This window comes from Amblyomma maculatum, chromosome 9, assembly GCF_055883805.1.
Source record: "Amblyomma maculatum isolate TAMU_Amacu chromosome 9, ASM5588380v1, whole genome shotgun sequence".
NCBI lineage: Eukaryota > Metazoa > Arthropoda > Arachnida > Ixodida > Ixodidae > Amblyomma > Amblyomma maculatum.
In genome coordinates, this window is record NC_139352.1 from 42,594,547 (window position 1) to 42,614,893 (window position 20,347).

General features: G+C 45.4%; 1 protein-coding gene across 1 annotated transcript; it reads right to left on the reverse strand.

Annotated features, from left to right (window-relative positions):
* Window positions 1-320: 320 nt before the first annotated feature.
* LOC146178936 (BPTI/Kunitz domain-containing protein-like) lies at window positions 321-19,984 on the reverse strand. The gene is made up of 4 exons (XM_084578668.1): window positions 19,801-19,984; window positions 13,230-13,385; window positions 1,701-1,865; window positions 321-605 (listed from the first exon to the last, which is right to left on the reverse strand). Exons 1-4 carry the CDS (start codon window positions 19,865-19,867, stop codon window positions 403-405), a joined length of 591 nt encoding a protein of 196 aa, XP_084434794.1. The 5' UTR covers window positions 19,868-19,984; the 3' UTR covers window positions 321-402.
* Between the last annotated feature and the right edge of the window lie 363 nt (window positions 19,985-20,347).

Here is a 20,347-nt window from a genome sequence, read left to right on the forward strand (position 1 = left end):
GAAAATTAAACAAGTTTACTTGAGAGGGAAAGGAATGTTCACAGGTGGTACTTTTCAACATATATTTTAGAAGAGCGTCTACCCGATCATGCCACCTTTGCGAAGAGTGTGCAGACTGTGATGCCATATCTTATAACACTGTATGCAAGTGCATGCGATTGTCTTTTTTACCGATAAAGGAAATATTTAACTGTAAACAGTAACCATGCCGTTCTACGTAATCTTCAATAATAATAATAATAATAATAATAATAATAATAATAATAATAATAATAATAATAATAATAATAATAATAATAATAATAATAATAATAATAATGATGATGAGATAGTACACCTTTGTTTCGGCACGAAAGATTAGCGGTTCTCTCCGCTAGAAAGTTTTCCGTTGCATTTGACGTTTCATTTCCTTACACAATGCGAGGCGCACTCTTGGTGGGTGGCGAAGTTGTTTCTTCCGCCTCCACAGCCATAATACCAAAACCTTAGGCACTGGCCAGAGTCGCGATTGTAGAAGTAACGGAAGGAGCCAGGACGCCTGGAACAGCAGTGTCCTCGACTCGGACGCACGTAGCATCGCCAAAATCTCGGTGGAGGGTGTCGACCTGTAACGAATTGTATATATGACCTTTGCCTCTGATCTGGCTCTGTGAAAACTACTGGTGCTCACCAAAGAGCGTACTGATTCAAGACGTTACCGAGGAATATCTTCGCTGTTTATGGCTTTATATTTGCTGTTGTTGTTGTTGTGGCTGTAGGAAGAAGGAAAAGAAAATGCACGGGCCTGCTACTGGCTCTGTAGCTGAGCCACCTCCGCTGATTGATTGATTCATTGATTTATAGGAAGGGAAAGGCGCGGTAACTGTCTCACTTGTTTTCTGTGGACACCTTAACCGCGCTGTAAGGAAAGGGAGGAAGGTGAGAGTGAAAGTGGAAAGAGAGAAAGAGGAGCCGTAGTGGAGGGCTACGGAGTAATTTCGACCACCTGGGGATCTTTAACGTGCGTTGTCATCGCACAGACCTCCGCTGCCTCATGCGGACAGAAGAGAAAATAGAGAAGAAAGAAAAGGAAGAGGGGAGAGAAAGCCACTCGCCGCAACAACAGCCGTCGTCCACCACTGAAACGGTGGCGGGTGCAATGACGGCCTACTACAGATAAAAATTCAGTGGTAGGCTAGCCCCCGCCGTAAGCGGTGGTGATTCACCTGTCCCAGCCTCACATGTGTTCCAAAAAGTAGCACATGTATTCCAAAGATATCACCCTTTGAGCGTATTTTACCCTGACTTGGAATGAGTAATCCCCTCGGTAGTAAACATTATTTACTTTTTCTTACATGTTTGCAGAAACCTGCATTACTGTACTGCAATCGCCGTGCTAATACCTCGAAAAGCATGCTTTTATATGTTAGTGATCGCTTCCCTAGTGAAAAAACCCTATGATTCACAATAACCTTATACAGACTTCTCATACTAAACTCATACTAAACTCGTACTAATCTCATATTATATCATGCAAATATCATTCAACATATGAGAAATATATGAGATTGTATGAGATTTGTATGAGTTTAGTATGAGTTCAGTATGAGAAATTTGTATGAGGTTATTGTGACTCATACGGTTTTTTTCGCTAGGGTTTTCTGACGTTCCTGACAGTTAAAGATTATTTCTGAGTGGTACTTAAAACAAATAGAACCTACTTTTCATGCATGTGATGCGGCACTCCCTGTGGTTTGGAAAGTTATTCCCTGCATATGTGCACTCTTTTCCCTGCTCACAAAGGCCTGTCCTGGGATTGTAGAAGTAAACAGTGTGGACATCGCCGGCACATACTGAAGAAGGACGTGGAGTTGTGCAAACATCAACTGAAATTGTGAGAAGCCAGAAAAATAACATTTTCCACCAGCTCCAAGAAATGATGAATAATAAACGTGCATTATTTCACAACCATTCTTCTATAGCGCAAATACAGTGAAAACCTAAAGAAATCAGTTTCATTTCAGTTCATATGATGGCTCCTAGTAATTCAGTACTAAGAGGTGAATTGTACGTTAGGGCGCATACAACTAAGCAGCATAAAACCTATTTGATTAGGTTAGGTTCCTTTCTGCGGCAAAAATTTCAACTATGACGTAATTTCACAACAAATCAAATAAAGGGATTAAGAATTTAATATCCAAAAAAAACAGCAAATTCGAGCTTGCAAGGCTTTGATTAAGATTGCTATAAATAAATAAGTTGCGGTGGTTTCAAAAATACGAAAGAAAAAGCAAGCTGACGAGGGATTATCTGCTGATTAGTAGATTTTGCGTTGCTAGTTGGCACTTTGCAAAACATTTCCTTTCCTGAACTACTTGATGAACTTAGAAGCTGTTGAGATTTTCTAAGAACAAAGAATTATAAACTTGCTGCCAAGACTAGGTTTATTAGTGTATGTAGTGTTAACAGTAAGTACTCTTACGCTTATGCGGGCTCTGAAACATAGGTTTTTAAGATCAAAAAAATTCAGAAGCATCAGGAATGGGTCAAAGAAGTGTGCAAAGTGCTATTCAAAATATTACAGTAGAAAGAAAACAGTAAACAGCAAATAAATGTGCAGTAAATAAGGCCCAGAACGGCACAACTAGCCCACGTATTTGGCAATGCTGTCCCGTGTTACGCTTTCCAAAACCTTGAAACAGAAATGTGTCCTGAAGCTCTATTTATATCTTTATTATTTTAAAGGCAACATAATAAAAAAATTGGCAGTGGCCTAACTCAGCTAGGCCAGAATATAAGTAGCGAAAGCATGTGTGCCTGGCGCTGGGCTGCCTATTCTACTCCAATCAAACCTAATCCTATACAATCCAATTTAGTCTAATTTTTTGCAATACAAAACAATCCAGTCTAATAAAATCCAGTACAATCAAGTACAGTTCATTCCAATGAAATGCAATCCAACCAATCCTGTCGAATTCAACCTAAACCTGTGCAATACAAACCAGTCCAATCGAGTTCAATTTAATCCAGTTCAATCTGATCTGGTGCAGTCCAATCCTTTCCAATGCTGAGTACACGCTCCCTCGAAATGCGCCACTGACTAAATCATCACTACTATTATCGTAATAAAGATGCGCTTCTCACTATGTCTAGCTATGTTGTTGCATTAAAGACGAGACATCTCGTTTGTTCCTGATTGCCAGATAGGGCGGCGAGCACGCGGCGTCCACTGGCTGCGGAGGTTGCTAGGCAACGACTCTGTGTCTCCCGCCACGCGAAACATCTCGTTCGTGGCCAATGTTGCTTTCCATAGAAAAGCACAGTGCCGCACAAAACAAAACTATTCAAAACCAAACAGTGGAAGTTCAACGCATTGCACTACATAGGTACTACACAGAACCTCATCTCTTTAGCTTGTAGCAAATGCTGTAATTTCGTCGTTTGTTTATTTGCCAAACAGAACAGCAATTTCATCGTCGCAGTCTCGTCGATATTTGCCACGCTCTCCATTTATTATTCGTATGCAGATAAGATGGTTAAGGCATTTTACAGATGAGCACTGAGGACTCGGGTGCAAGATCTTGCCACAGCGGCCGCGTTTCAACGGAAATGAAATGCAAGGTGGGGTGCAGTCTACGACATCAGTGCGCGGTAAAGAACAGCCGCTAGTCTAAATTACCGGAACAATCAGTTACGTCATCTCTAATCGCGTTTGTTTCTTTGAAAAACTTTGAACACTATGTCACCATAAATATAAACATTTATTTTAAAGCGTTCTCTAATTAATGATCAATGTCGCGTGATTCTTTACCCCTTTACAATGCACTGCTCTGCGGCCGAAAGCTCTGGGGTGGGATCAAAGAGGAGAGAAAGACAGAGGGAAACACGCTTGAAGACGAGAGCCAGTTAAGGTGCGGAGGACGAGAATAAACATTTGAGCACAAGCTGCTTCACGACACGGCTAGTGGCTCGGAGCCGCGATCCGGGGAGCACTGCGTATGAACGCCTGCCCTCTCTCGCTGTCTTAGTCTCTAACTGGGTGCATCTATGCAGCTAATCACCCCACCTCCCAGTGTTAACATGATGTCGACGTCGCCACTTTCTCTTCCTTCTCTTCAAGTTCACGGAGAGACGGAGGGACAGAGAGAGAGAAAGGCTTCTGTAGCTGTGCGACTATTCCGCCTCCTCAATGCTGAGCCGCGCGACGCGCGTGCGTCGTCATCTTCTCTTTCTCCACTTCACGTTCACGAAAATAGAGAGAGTGAGCTGCTTCGGACAGACATCGGCGAAATCATTGATTGCGGCTAGTAGTGCTACGCTCTAAAATATCTCTTCTAAGAGTATGAACATGCACTCCAAAGTGGCATGAAATTGCAAGAAGAGCGAGTCCGATTGGTGCCTTGTTGCCCAGACCGCGCGGTGTCGAGATCAGCCTTCCACTTCCAAGCCAGTATAAACGTTAAGGCCGACAAACGTAATGCACGTGTTCCACTAACTCTAGTGACTTTTTAGCGCGAAATAGTTTGCAGAATGTGACAAGGGACGGCAAGTTCCAGGCCCGTTTTCTCGGGCAAGGCAATGGCGGATGTGCGTTACGGGTTTACAATGTTTACGAACTGCGTCCTGTCCTCTAGAGGAAAATGCGGCGCAGATATCGCTACTCCTTGATTTTGTATGGTACTGCTGCGAAACCTGCAAAGCTGTATTTGTTGTGTTTTAACAGCCGCCGGCATGCGGCCTTATCACTGTGAGTCTGGCACGCGTATCAATTCTGTATCCCGTGTTTGTTCATGCTCGTTGTCGCGATACGACGCGTTATCATTTTCTTTGTCGCGAAAGATGCGCCGAGATCTGTCTCGGAGATTCCGATCGCTTGCGTATGTTTCCGCAATGTTCCAGGGTGTACTAGCAGCAGTTTGCGACGTTATCTAGGTTGTTCTGAGCAGCCTTTAAACTTAGCGTTGACGAGTGTGGCGGGAATTCTTTGTTCTACGATCGACGAGAACGTTTGTTGCTATCGCCGCCGCCGAGTTGCTTAAATCGTTTGCGGGCGGAAGTGAGCCCAATAACGAGCTTTATCAGTGCAATCACCGTCTTTTCATTTCTGTCATCAATCTTGTCACCACCACTTGACTGTACTCACAATCCTTCACCACGTCTATGGAGAGACGCCGCCCGCCGTGCAAGTCGCACCAAGTATAGTGACATGTTTAGCGATGTTGAGCGCCCGGGCGGTGAATCAATTGGGCAACAATAGAGAACGATTGGTTTTTACTTGTGTTTATCTTGCCGCCGAAGAGAATGGCTCACTCTGCGCACTGGCGCAAAAATGCCACAAGACTGTCTGCATTATGAAGCAGCAGCATGACATCTTCACCATATGCTACAATTCTCACACTGGTGGTGCTCGGGAGGATCGGCTGCCCGCGCATTCCCTTTAAGACCCGAACACCTCGTAACAATGGATCTATCGCAACGACGAATACAATGGGTGATTATTGTCCGGGCAGTCATAACACCATTCTCTGTATCTCAAGATGGCGACGACGGTGTTAAGTGCGTATCTTCAGGTGTCTTGCGTCTTCGCAGCTTGGTTGAAAGTATCATTGATAGTTCAAGCAATGTAAAACAGCTTGGACACTTACCGTATGGGTTGGAGCTTCCAGCTGCTCTAAAAAACGGCGCAACCATCGACGCTGTCGAGTGCGCTGACAGCGAAAGCGAAGTCGTCACATTTACGTGAGTCGGAAATTGGCATCATAGGGCGGAGAATGTTCCAACTGTTCCTCTTTAACAGCGTGACTTTTATACACACTATCTATATTCATTAACAGATAATAAAATATCCATCGAATCCTGGTCCACAGCGCGTTTATACAATTTTCGAGTGTCGCTGATGGCGTTGCAACAAGCTTATGCGCACTACAACTGCAGCCCGTCTCATCTTTGAAGCACCGTTTGCGCGTTTTTCTTTTAAACGGAACGCTGAAAATGATTCGGCTTGAGACATATCACCAAATTAAGCAAGTTCGTAATGCCTGAAGCACCGTATGCTTCGAGCTTACTGAAACAGTGTCTGCAGAGAGCGCGGAGGCCGGGCGCTATACCCCCTGATCATCGCCACTGCTGACGACGCTTTGGTATTCAGCAGCGCTGTAGTAAACGGCCTACTCATAGAACAACCTTACTGCCAATCCCGTTGCTTGACAATAATATGAATATATTATATTCAGGCATCGCTTATGCAATGTCGGATGGGTCGCGAAGCACGGGTGGCTGCTGCTACACAGGCGAAGATAAAACTTGCTACAAGCGATCTTATCACTCCTACCAGCAGCTGCGTACGATCTGCGATCCTCAATGAACCCTTTATTTTAGACATTGCTTTATTCTTGGGCTTATTATTTAAGAGCACAACAAATCAAGCACGCTTTTCTTGGCATCCTTGCGCGCGTTGTTGCCCCGGCAGCCGAAAGGCATTCGAGATACAGCGCTAAAATGATTATTGTGAATGCAGATTAATTTTACCGATCACCGTATGATCCATATTGCTTGCTCAAGGAACAGCACCAATCTTAACAAAGCGGGCGTGACAGAAATGTTTGTTCAGCTTCGTAACAAAGCCAGATGTGCCAGTAACACAGTTCGAAGCTGCTTTTTTGACATCAAACGTTTTTCGAGTTTCACGAGCGGTCTGATGTCTGGTTCTACCCAGACTTCTCAGGTCGCGGAACTGTGATATACAATTGGTGGAAGTGCAAAACAGGCCGCTCTCCTTCATTTACTTTCAATGTCTTTTGCATGTTGCATAAGTCGGTCATTCACGCTACGCCCCGTCTTTCCAATATAGATTTTCCACAGCACAATGAAATTTCATAAACGATTTTGGTGGCGCACAAAGAACCGTTGGGAATGCCTCTTCTGAGAACCGACCTTTTGACTTTGGCACCTTATGCGGCGGCTTAACTGGGCAAGCTTTCGGGGGCAAAAAATACCACTGGCAGATTATGCCAGTTTGCCACTTTTTTTTTTTTCCGGCCGGTAGTAGCTTTGCGGACGTATGGAACCACAGCATTCCTTTCATTAGGCGAAACGAAAAGGCGTCCGTGTGCTGTGCATGTCAGCGCACATTAAAGATCCCCAGGTGGTCGAAATTACTGCGCAGCCTTCCACTACGGCCCCCCTTTCTCTCTTTCCACTTTCACTCCCACCTTCATCCCTTCCCTTACGCTGCGTTTGAGGTGTCCACATAGCAAGTGTGACAGATACTGCGCCTTTCCCTTCCTGTGAAACAAATATTATTATTGTCCGCCATTTCACTTCTGATCGCACCAGCCTCCACCTTCATCAGAAGTGCTTCTGCCACTGGCAATAAAACAGACACAGGAAAGCCGGTCTCAATAAGCTTGTCCAATTGGTTATTAAATCTGGCTATCATCCCATGCGCACACGATTTCCGGGGCGACAACTTCACGCAGTGTTGCGATACTCTTTCGTCCACAGTTGAGTGGGCAGAATCATACGGCAAGACAACCTTTTGCGCATGAGGGAAATGACAGGAGCAGGATTCAACTGGTGAAAAAAGAAAGGCCTGTTGTGCTTCCCTATACGCCCACAAAGTTATTCACTGCCTGAAAAAAGTAGTAACCCGGTTTAATGTGTCGGTACTTTTTTCTGCACCCCGCAAGCTTGCCTAGCTAAGCGGTCGCATATCATGCTAAAACCACACGGGCAGCTGTAAGAAGGCATTGCCAGCAGTTCTTTCAGTGCGCCACAAAAATTGTCTATGAAATTCCATTATCTTGTGAAAAATTCCATATCAGACAGAGGGGACGTTGCTGGAATGAGTGACTTAGGGAACATGAAAAAGGCATTTTAAAAATGAGTGAGCGATGTTTTTTGCATTGCAAGGCTTTGTATACCACGGTTCCACGACGTGAGTGTTTTGGGTCGAGGCAGACACAGCAAGCCTCGTAAAATTCTAGAAGCCTTTTATATCAAAACAAAAGATTCGTACTTTTTTAATGACACGTCGGTGTTTCATAAAGAGGCCGAGCAAACATTTCTGTCACGCCTGCTTTGTTAAGATTTTTGCTTTTTCCCTGACGCCTGGTACGCGTTCACATTAGCTTACAAGGCTATATATATGACGGCTGAATACACCTTAATAAACAGCTGTAAGTGCCCGTGGTGTCCTCTTTCTTGCGTGTGTCTGTGTGGCTGAATAGCTTGTTATTATGTCTCTGCTGAGTGCACCTTTGAAAGTCCCTAAAAGAGCGCTTGGACTAGGGGCCAGACGGTCCTGTAGAATTTTACGGGCAAGTCATCCATTCGAGGAGCACTACCTGTAACCGGGTGCACGATGAACTGTCCATCGGTTTTGTTCAAGGAGCGGGAGCTTGGAAACGAAACGTGCAACTCTCTCTGAAAATTTCGTGCCCATATCGCACTTTTGTAGGCAAAACAGTTTAGAGAAGAAATTCCAGAACATATGTTCTATATAGCGTTGCTCAGAGCTTTCCTCATTGCGCTCCTTCTGTGACTCCTGCATCTCCTGCAAAGCGCAAAAATACCTGGGTTGGTAATTGGGCACTGCCGTGCCGCCATTGCCGCCGCGGTACGCGACTGTTGACAACAGTCACGAGTAGCGTTCAACCTGGAATTGGAGGCACCTGCGTTTCCGGTGCCCGCGATCCCTCTAACCTCACAATATGAATACGCTGGAGGCATTCTTTACGTCAGCGTTTCTCGCTCTCATTTCCGCCGCCCAGGCCGAATCCACTTACCACGTCACTATTCCTTGAGTTATTTCCACCTACACGGTTCAAATTCGGATCTCGCAAATGACTCCGCATTTGCGTCTTGCATTTCTTAAAGAGCCTGCGAATATTGCAGCACAGAAATGTCAAGGCTCCAGCTGTCGCTAAAGTCCCCGGACCGACCAGCGAAGGCAAGAACAAGAATGAGCGGGAGGTGTTTTGACACGTGCCCTTCGTCATTTGGGAAGTCTAGCACGCGACACTGTGTCGTCCCTATCAAACATTGCACCGCAACACATCCGCGATCAAACCTACTGCTGCTCAGCCTGCCGTGCCTTGTGGCGACAATCGTATCGACTTGCAAATGACACCACGCATCCATTAAACTGTATTGGCTAAGAATTTGCCGCAACTCAACCGCATGCGTCAATGATCGACATACCTCACTAAATGCACGGACATTTTTTAATCTTGAACTAATAGCTTAGCGAAGCGATAGATCGTGCCAGATATTTTGTCGATATTACGCGCATAATTAAAATCTCGACAAGCAAGAACGAGTTGCTGTCTAAAAAAAAAAGATGAACAAAAGAAGTTGCTGACTTTAGTGTGGTCCGTGGCACATATACTTAGGTATAAGGAATTTAGGGCGCAGAACCATCTGCGGATATGATGCGCCAACCACGTTCCATATACAATGGTAGCGCACTTTTTAAATCGGCAATAGAAAAAGCCAAACGTTAGGACTAGCCTTTCAATGTCGCAAGTCCATCGGCTGCCATAAAGCAGCCTGCGTTTAAGCACTACCACGCCACGACAGCGCAACGGACTAAACGAGAACAAGCCTTTATTACATAACTGGTACTAAATATATTAACTTCTAGATAAGTACTCAGTTCACAATTTTGTAGAAACAACAAATGAACTTTATATGCTCTGGCGAAATACACCACCTCAGGCATATTTTCATGGTTATGAAAACCCTGAACGTTGATCGTAAGAAGCGATAAGAAAGTGATAATGAAAATAAAACCGTAAAAATTGCCGTTTTGCTTGACAGGGATTTCAGAAGTATATTATAGTCCTATGAGTTAGCGTCCGCATACTTGTCGAGAAGTCATACTCTGAACGTCTTGATGGTGCTGTGGTGAACAATTTTGTAGCGAAAGCTACACTAGCAATGAACTTGCGTTTTCGCTGTGGTCGCACTCCGGGGAGGCACAGAGCCAATGCCTAGCAACCGCCGCAGCTGACGGACTACGCGCGCTCGCAGCGCCATCTGGCATGATGTCGCAAAACTGGGCCGGTCTCGTCGTGAAAAAAAGTTTCAACTAGGAACCGAACGTCTATCCCTGGGGTCCCTAGCAGAGCGCTTTTTTAACGGCCCCATGGCGGGAACTTCTTTTCATTGCATGGAAATATTTCAACCCCGATTTAACCAGGTCGCATCCCGTAACCTGTCATACATACTCAATGATTCAACTGAATCCTGTGTGGCGAGGGGGAGACATGGCAACTGAACAAAACGTACACTCGCCAAGTACTGAAAAAAAAAAAATATTTAAAACGTGACGCTTTGGGAACCCTATGGGTCCCTTGATTGTGCTCAAGGGGGTCCCGAAACGTATGTTGTAACAATATTTTTTACAGTACTTGGCGAGTGTACGTTTTCTTCAGCCACAACCTGTCATACACAGTCGCACCAGCACCGAGCTCTCCCTTTGCCCACACATAAAAATTCCTGAAACATATGCATGCATCGAGTAAAATTAACCAGGCAGAAGGTCGATCCTGCGCGGCATATACCCCCGCACCATAGCACATTGTTCTCTGAACAGACTTCGATGAAGGTGGTGGCTCAGCGTGGCGATTTCTCATGCGGCTCTTCCACGAGCTAAACAGTTCCATAAGCACAAAAGATTACATGGAACCTTACAAACTTCTATTGTAGGCAGAAATTGTATAGTATAGGGCGTAATATCAATGTCTTTTTTAAGAGTCAGTTAAAGAATGTCCTAAAAAGCACTGCATCACGTCAATACGAAATGCAATGATCTATAGTTTCTGGCTGCTGACTCAGGCACAAAATACTCTTTTGCACGACGCCACGTTTTGTCGGGCATGGTTGAGGTGTGAAATTTAAAAAAGAAAGCTTTTGTGGCTGACTATGTATACATTTATTGCACTCGCTTTAATACACTACTGTCTGGAAAAGGGAGGCGAAAACGATTAATTTAGGGGAAATGTTTAGGTGAAAACGTTGGACATTGTTTGAATATGTTGTACTTAAGTTACCGTAAAAAGAATGTGGTAGTACGTAGGGCTGATTAGGTGTACATGCTAGGGGGGTTTTGTGTTCATCTACATTTTCTATTGAAATTTGTCATGGTCACTAGAACAGGAAATGAGCTCTGCGTTCGCACCATCAGCCTCCCGCACAAACACACTCTGTTGTTTGAGTGCGAACACACCTGTAGTTTTTTGCCTTTGCCAAGAAGTTTGTTTCGCTCAACAAAACAGTTGTCCTTTTTCTCAAATCTTCCGATATGAAGCAACATCCATTTCGTCTGGACAGCACATTCCAATGTTGCCACCATTATTCTCTAACTGATAGCTATAGCGAAGCGATGCATCGTGCCAAGTATTTTGTATGGTTTAGAGCGGAGGCAATGGGCTGCCATTATGTCTCTTTCCGAAAGCTGCGGCAGTTTGATTAGTGCAGCAAGCATTTTTATCCCAGCAAGCAGGTTTTCATTATGAACTTCTTTCATTCCATCAAAGTCGAGGCTAAGCTTTCTCTTTTCATCATTCAAGATTATCCATTCCATCTTTCAGCACGGTTATTTCATCATCTTGCCTCTCAATATTGTCTATCTTGCCCTTTAGTTCCTTGACCTCACGTTCATTCCTTTGAACTATGACAATAGCACGTCGTATTGCTCACTCATGTACTGGATGGAATCTTCGGTGCTATCTGCTATTTCTTTCAGCGGCAAAAGGTTCCCCAGTTTTTTATTTATGGCTCTCAAGAGTGTTCGAACACATTGTTCATCTGAAGTACCACTAGAGTTAAGTTGAATACTTCGTGTTTTGGAACGCCTGAAAATGACGCAACGCCTCGCACCGCAGTACTGTTCCTCTTACGACTGAATAGTACGTACTATCCAAAACCCTGCCCACTTTCTCGTGCGTTACATTCATCTACAATCACTACATTCTATAATGGAATCGAGTTTCTCAAATTCTGTGCCCCATTTTCTACAGTGTTTATCAAGAGGCATATAGACATTGGTAAAACAATGGTAGCGGGATTCCGCGAGTGACAGACTGCGTCTTTTATTTTCTTATAAATCAGTTATAGAACGCCGTTGAACTTCGATGCGCTCAAACGGAACGCTGGTTGTGTTCGACAAGGGGCGCGTGGTCGGCCGTGTGGAGCAGCAACGTTCAGCCTTTCGAATTTTCTCACTGCACTATCTTCAGGGTTCTCGAAATTTTCGTTTAATTTACAGATCGCAGAACATTCAAAGATAGCTGCTTTTTGCCCTTATCAGGGACAAATCTCTCAATAGAATAGTCTACCTTTCTTGTAGACAAATTGTTAGGGCGGCTGCATATCTACATTTTATGTGTGTGCATATTGCCAGGTTAAAAAGGGGACTTCATAAAATTAGTGGTCATTCGTACAGCCCGTCGAAAATGAAATTCAATTTCATAATTTCATTTAATGAAATTAAAATGAAAACAAGGCTAACAGCACAAATATTACCTTACATAAGTTAGAAAAAGAAGAATTTGTAAGGTTCGATCTGTGATGCACCGGGTGTCCATTGGTTTTCAATTGGCGTAGTACTCGGCTTTTCTTAGGTGATTTTCTTGGAAAAGGGTCAATAGCCGAAATGTTGTGTTGACAGGTCAGTTACTCGTTCCGACTTCAGACAATCTTAAGAACGTCTCGTGCGGCAGAACTCCATATGTGGCTTTTTTTGCTATTGAAGACTCTGAATGAGCTTCGAAGGTCCATAGTAATAACGAAGACGGCGAACCACCTTTGCAGGCTACGAGAAGCATTGGAAACTCTAAAGCTCGCAAGGGGCACAGCAGCGATTACGGAGCTTCTCTCAAGCGCACATTGCTGAAGAAATGCGGCCTCAGCATGGCGTACGCTTGTACCCAGTTTTGCAGATAGGTGTTAGGCGGTGGGTTTCGAATCAACCGCCTCCCGAAGACGAAATGGGCGCTGAATAACTAGGCTATGGCTGTGATTTCTGGTGCTTGGCTCTTCTGGAGTGAAATGCTTGGGAAAAGGGGCCATGAACAAAAATGTTGGTTCAAGAAGACGAAAAAAAAAAAGGGCCACAAAATGGGCTTTTGCCGCACAAGGCGAACTTATTATTGTCCGATGGCGGAACTGATCACTGCCACATTGGAGCAACTATCTGAGACTTTTTTATACCATTAGAGTTACTGAGAAAATGCATTCGTACTTACTGCTACGACAAACGCTGTCGCACTCTCTTTTTGTAAAGAACGGGCCCCGTTTATTGCATGTCTGTACGCACTGTTTTTTCTTCTGATTAAACTGCCACGAGAGGGTGCGGCAACCACTTGTCCAAACCAAAGTTTTGTTGGAGGTGCACCTTGAATCTGAAATGAAAACAAAAGGAAGGCGCAACAAGTATGATGCGGTTATCTGATCGGAATGTTGGAAGAAATCAGTTTTCCATTCTGCGAAAGCCGGATTTTTCGTATCTTCTTGTTGTTGTTGTTGTAGTGGTCATTTTATTATATAAACAAAATGAAGGAAAATACCTTTGTCGGCCCTGGTATCTGTTACCTGATATCTGAGGCACCTGTGCTGGGGCAGCAGAAATCAAGGGATAGTGAGGAAGGGGTAGATGAAATCAGAGCTATAAAAGAAATATATACACTATGGCACAATATACAGTAGTTTACTTGAGGCCCCACCCTCAAATGTCTTTGTTCACTAAGCACTCGGCACATCGGGTGGGCCTCCGCAATAGCTCTGCGTCCATGTAAGTGTTTACGACGCACGCACGTGCACACTGTACAAAACACTGACGGCCAACGTGGGGCAATCGGCCATTATCTTTAGGAACAGCACCCGCGGAGCGTTCGGTCACAGCACGTACTATCTGGTGGGGTGAAATAGACGGGTCATCAAGCCCGCCTGCTCGTTACACTCACACAGGCTCACGCGTGTTCGTCCGCGGACGCGCGCACGGCCCGGCGGCCACAGGAGCACAGCTACGCTGTCCGGGATTACCCCCTGCGCTCTGTAAGCCGCCAGCAACTCACGGCGTGGTTCGGCTAGCGCGTTGCAGTGCAGTAAAAGATGTTCAAGAGTTTCCACCGCGCCACAGCCGTCACACACGTTACTGATGGCAAGCCCGTGGCGCATCTATTGTTCCCCAGGCCACACACATCCAATGCGTGCACGGAGGATCATTGCGCGTCGGAGCCGAGTCAGAGAGAGGCCGCTGACACGCTGAATGCGCTCACCTCTTGCGATGCGTGGGTCGGGGTGCTGCGTCCGGAAGTGATCGTCGATTACTGCAAGCACGTCCTCCAAAGCGAGGTGCTCGTCGCTAGGAGGGAGTTCATGTGCTGCGGTCGCAAGCTCGTCGGCACGTTCGTTGCCCTTGATGCCCCAGTGACCGGGGATCCACTGTGCTCGTATAGAACAGCCGCGCTCTGCCAAGCGCTCGAGACGCGCGCGAATTTGACAGAGCAGTGGAGTTTCCTGGCCGGTGATTCGAAGGCGGTCGAGTTTTCAACTGCATTATATTTGTACTATTTGGCAAGGTGTGTTTGAACCGGAGTGCACTGTTTGTTTTATCATGGTGCGTTTCTGATTAGCTGCGTGAAATATAAAACGCACATGATCAGCATGGTGGCTTGCTTTAGAATGCTGCTGCCTTAGCTGAAAGCCAATTTAAAAATACCACATTCCGTAACCCTATTAAAAATATACGCCACGATTTCTTCTCGATGTTTGATGATCGCCTTTGAACTACAGTTGCCTTTTAAAATGTTTAAGATACAGGTGGCTTCTATGCGGAAACAAAGTAATAGTCTCCGCCCCAGCGTTAATCGAATTAGGCAGCAAGGAGAAGTATGGCAGAAATGCAGAAAGAAGCGCACTAATACACAAAGTTCAAAGATGAAGAATCCCATAATTCCCTATGTCCATTCATGTCTCAGCAGCTAATAAATGCTAGGTACCACATTAGCATCTGAGTTCTTGTTTTAGAACCGGGCAAACTAGGTAGTACGAGCTTTTAACCGGGCTGGTTAGTGAATGTTCAGGAAGATGTATAGGAGCGTAAGAAAGGTACACGACACGGATTTAGGTAAGAAACAGGTCGAGCGCTGTCATGTTTCCTATTGAGGGAACAAGATAGCGTTTTTTTGTTCCTTTTCTGCGTCCGTGTAGCTTATCTGCGCTCTCATCTCTTACTAAACTAGATGATCTTTGCCGTAAAGTTAATCGCAAATCCAAAATTGTCGCTATGGATTATAAGACAAACCCCTGGTTCTATCTCCTTAGCTATAAAGGATGGATGGGTGGACTAAACTTTAATATCCAACAGATAAGGTGATCTACCCACCCCCCGACACGCAGGTCAAGGGGCGGGTGCCGCCGCCTCAGAGGCAGGCCGGGAGGTCTTGGGTCCCAGCAGCCTCTTCAGCCAGTTGGACGAGTAGGAGCTGGAGCTCAGGGTCCGAGCTGCGCAGCAGGGTCTCCCAGGTGTATCTACAGCCTATATTGTTCGTCCTCCTGGGAGAATACGGGCATTCCCATATTATGTGGTCGAGGGTCCCTCTCGCCCCACAAAGATTGCACTTGTCACTCCTAGCCTCAGGGAACATGTGGTTCGCCATAACCGGGTGCGGATATGTATAAGTTTGCAGTCGCCTCCACGCCACTGCTTGTCTGCTGTTTAATTTCGGGTCTGGTGGGGGTACCAGTCTACGATCCAGTCTGTAGTGCTGCGTGATCTCCCCATATTTTAGCAAGCGCTCTCCGCTTCCTCGGTCATCAAGTGGCCCTGTAGCGGCTCGGCGGTAGAGATCTCGAGCCAGCTTGTGGGCCGCCTCGTTGCCGGGGACGGCTTCGTGCGCAGGAGTCCAAATTATTTAAATTTTCCTATCCAACTTTTTCTGGCCTAGGATTCTGGCTGCTAAGGGCGAGATCCTGCCCTTGCTAAAATTTTGTATGGCAGTTTTGCTGTCACTGATGACAAACTTCGCTTCCGTTCCGACGCAAGCTAACGCGATCGCAGTTTCCTCGGCTATTTCTATGCTCCGCCCGCGCAAAGTGGCAGCTGTCACGGGATTGCCCCGGCCGCTGACGACTGTTGCTACCGTGAAACTGCCACCACCTCCCGCCGCGTCTACATAGGCCACTTCATGTTCCAAAATTTCGCCGAATCTAATGTCTAATGCTTCGGCTCGTTTTTTCCTCCTGTCTTTTTTATATTCCGGGTGCATGTTTTTTGGCAGCGGGGAATCACCAAATTTTGTCTGACTTTTCTAGCTACCTCCACCTTGACCGTGGGACCCCTATCCGAATTTATTCCAACTTTCGTCAAAATGACCCTCCCTGTCTTCGTAGTGCTAAGTCTCTCAATTTGAGAGGTTCGCACCACTTCCGCTAGTTCTGCCCATCTGTTGTGTACCCCTAGAGCCATCACTCTCTCTGTGGATGTGCATATGGGCAGTCCCAGCGCTCTTTTTACGCATTTTCTCATTAGAGACTCAATTTTTTCTTTTTCCACCGCTTTCAAATCTAGATACGGCGTTGCGTAGCTCACTCGGCTGAAGATGTAGGCCTGTATCAGTTTCATCAAATTTTTTTCCTTTAACCCTCGGCCTCTGTTGGCCACCCGCCTAATTAGGCTCAGGGTCTGCATCGCGTGATTCTCCAGCCTCTTGATGGTCTCGCCATTATGTCCGTGTGACTGGAGAATCAAGCCCAAGATTCTGATTTGCTCGGCTATTGGTACCTCGTTACCCGCCACTTCAATTTTGATCTCCGACGGTGCCTTGCACCTTAAGTGCTTCGGATTGTGTATAAACAATTCTGATTTCTGCGGCGAGCACGCTAGGCCTCTCTCTGCCGCGTAATCGACTATAATGTCGGTGGCGGCTTGGAGCAGGTTTTCGACGCACGAATCGCTTCCCCGGTTGACCCAAAGGGTGATATCGTCCGCATATATACTAAATTTTAATCCTTCGAGCTTTGCCAATTGCTCGGGGGTTCCCTCATAGCCACGTTGAAGAGTAGGGGGGACAGCACTGATCCCTGGGGCGTACCCTTACTCCCTAGCTCTATTGCGGGGGATTCCAGCGTCTGGAACTTCATGCAGGCCGTTCTACCCGTCAGAAAGTCCCTGATGTACCGATATGTCCTGGTACCTATATTAATCTTGTTCAGCCCTTCCAGGACCACCTCATGCTTTACGTTGTCGAAAGCCTTCTTGAGGTCGAGCCCCAAAATTGCTTTCTCATCTTTAGACTTTGAGTCTATTATGTCATGTTTGATTTGGAGCATGACGTCCTGCGCACACAAGTGAGGACGGAACCCGACCATCTCATGTGGCCACAGATCAACCTGCTCCATGAAACTCATCAGTCTGGTCTAGACGACGTGCTCCATCAATTTCCCCACGCATGAAGTTAAGGAAATTGGTCGTAAATTTGCCAGTTGAGGAGGCTTCCCTGGTTTCTGTATTAAAATAATGCTTGCCGTCTTCCACTGTTGTGGGAGCTCGCCTTTTTCCCAACATTCCTGCATATACTCCGTTAGATACCTAATGGAATCATCATCTAGGTTCCTGAGCATTTTGTTCGTTACTCCGTCAGGGCCTGGAGCCGACTTCGTTTTAAGTCTTACAATGGTTAGACAAGACATCATTTCAATGAGCGCCTCAGGGAACACACCAATTTAATGAGGACAAGTATGAGAAGCAATGTTCAGAGTCACTGTAGGCAGTTCAAGACATGTGCTGCATTGCTTGACCAGACGCCAGCTCGCTGACAATATTAACAGAAAACGGCCTTGGACGCCCCAAAACCTTTCGCCATTCTTATATATGGGACACGGCAGACGTCTTACTCGCCTTCAATCCAGTTCCTCTATAAGGAACGGCTTTGCTGAATTCTGCTCTCTCATTGTTCTTTATATCGTCTTTTTTTCTTGTTGGTTTTGGATTGCTTAGTGAAATCACGTGTCGTCTTAAGTTTTTGTTTGTCCTAGAAATACATATTGGCTTAGGAACAAAAAGAGAAAAAATTTGCCTCTCTTAAGCTTGCAGTATCAGCGCTTGCGTTTGTCTTTCTTCTTTGGGCTTGGTTTTGTTTGCGCTGCGTTCGTACAACGCAATGAGCCAGCTAGCCTTTACTACTACCTTCATCTATTATCTGTTAGGATACATTACTGGCGCGGTCTGCTCAAGGCGACTGCACCGGTGAGGATCACGGTATGCCCTGATTGTAGGCTAGTAATTGCACCAATAATTAACAAAATATAAATAACAGACGGCATCATATAAAAGACTTGGCCTTGCCGTCTATGCACGGCTTGAGCCTGGCCGTTTTGTTCTTACCATGGATCAAGCCATACACTAACACAATTTCTTGCTATGAAAGTATTTAACAAGCGCCTCAACTTTTCAACTTTCCATGCTAGCATGCACTGAGAGTGCTAGACTATAAACTTGTATCTCCTCATTATCTTCAACAGCCATGATTTCTAACTTTCTCAAGACAGCAGATAGTGTTAGCCACACAAGACATCCGATTAGACCGTCCGTAGTACAAATGACGTCACTGCAGTGCTTTGCTTTTCTGATGACATTTCATAAACAATATCTACCTTGCGGCAGTAGCGGAATAGGCACGAGAGCCGATGTTGCGAAAGCCCTGTTCTCGATGCGGGTACGCTATATAGAGCCTCCTTTGCAAGCCTTTGAATGACCCTTTCTTCTCCGATGTTGCTAGTGCTTTAGTTTGTCTTTAGTTTGTCTTTAGTACGTTGTGTTTTGTTTTTCTCCACATAGGTAACTAAGGCCATCATGCGTCCCTCTGAACAAAGACAACTGCTATTTACTGATGATTTTTTTAAATTGTCATTTGTGTTTTGGTCGTGCATGCTCACTTGCTTTCCGTCGACAGCCGCGCATGCGGACCATATTCCTCCCTCGCAATATTCGTTTTGAACCGGACATCTTTGTTTTCCAAACGTGGGAAGTTCTCCTCTGTGTCCTTGATCCCACAGCTGTTTCTAACCTTCATGGACCCATTTTTCGTAGTCTATTTTTTCTCTGCGTCTGGCGCGACACGCAGCCGCGTCGTATCGAACCAGCTGCATTCAATGTCCACCGCGCATACAGCGCTACAGCTGACATGACCACTGGAGTTTTACATCTTTCTGATCAGAAAAGCAATGCATAATCAGTGTTGTTTTTCATAACGCTTGCTTTCCGCCCTTTTGATTTTTGCAAGATATGAAAGATATAAATCAGCTGAGTGTGAGCAGTTGTGTTTCGTAGAAAGCAATGTTGTCATGTTTTCTTTATAACCTTTTTGCAGAAACAAAAAACACTTGCTTTTATAAAAACATATTGCGATCTTTCTAAGCATTCAAGCAGATTTTTTGTTAATGCCGCTTGATGGCTGCGTCCGTTAAATGTGAGATTTATTTGTACCAGGAAACAACTCTCTTGATGCGTTTCATTCCCACGAAGACCCCCCTTTATGAATAGGAACAGAGGGGTTCGGAAAATTAGTGCGGCCATAAATGATAATTATTTAAATACGCACATTGTGGACAAATAATATTCTGAAGGGCGCCTCTCATTGCGAACGCTGAACAGACGACCGCCCAATTCATGTGACTACAAATCAAACCTTGCTGCATTTTGTCGCATGTTCAACAGGAAGAAAGCCAAACCGTTTGACACCAGAATGAGAGCTAAAACTGGTTATCTTGAATACAGCTAGTAGCACTGACGCTTAGGGACGCCAGGGTACTTACCATTCATAGAGTGACTTGCAGCCGCGCATATTCCCATGAAAAGAACACATGGTAGTCCTAAGTGCATTCCCCTGCTGGTTCTTTCAGGACGCTTTCGGCAGTCTTTCGGCAGAGTTTCGCTTGGTCATAAACTCAGTCTACAGATAGCTTATAAAGAAACAAGTCAAAGGTTATCACGCACAGTGCAGGAGGCGCATTGTGCATTGTATGCGCGTCTCGGAAAAGATAGAAGGAAGGCGAAAGCGCCCGTAGAGAAAAACGTGCCTACAGGTGTTCGCTGCTTGCGGTCTAGAGCCCGCAGAGCAAACGTACTCTATCATCAAAGTCGAGGTTTCATTTAAAATGAGGCCGGCGCACACCTACTTTCTGTAGCGGTTTCTGAACAAATAAAACCGAACACAGAAGCATACACCTCTTAACAACTGTAGAATCGAGTTTTATGTTTGAAAGCATGAGGAAACAAAGCATTGTTTGTAGGAAGAAACAACGTCCGGTATAAGAACTATGTCTTTGTATTTTATAGCAAGGAAGAAATGGTCGCCTGTAA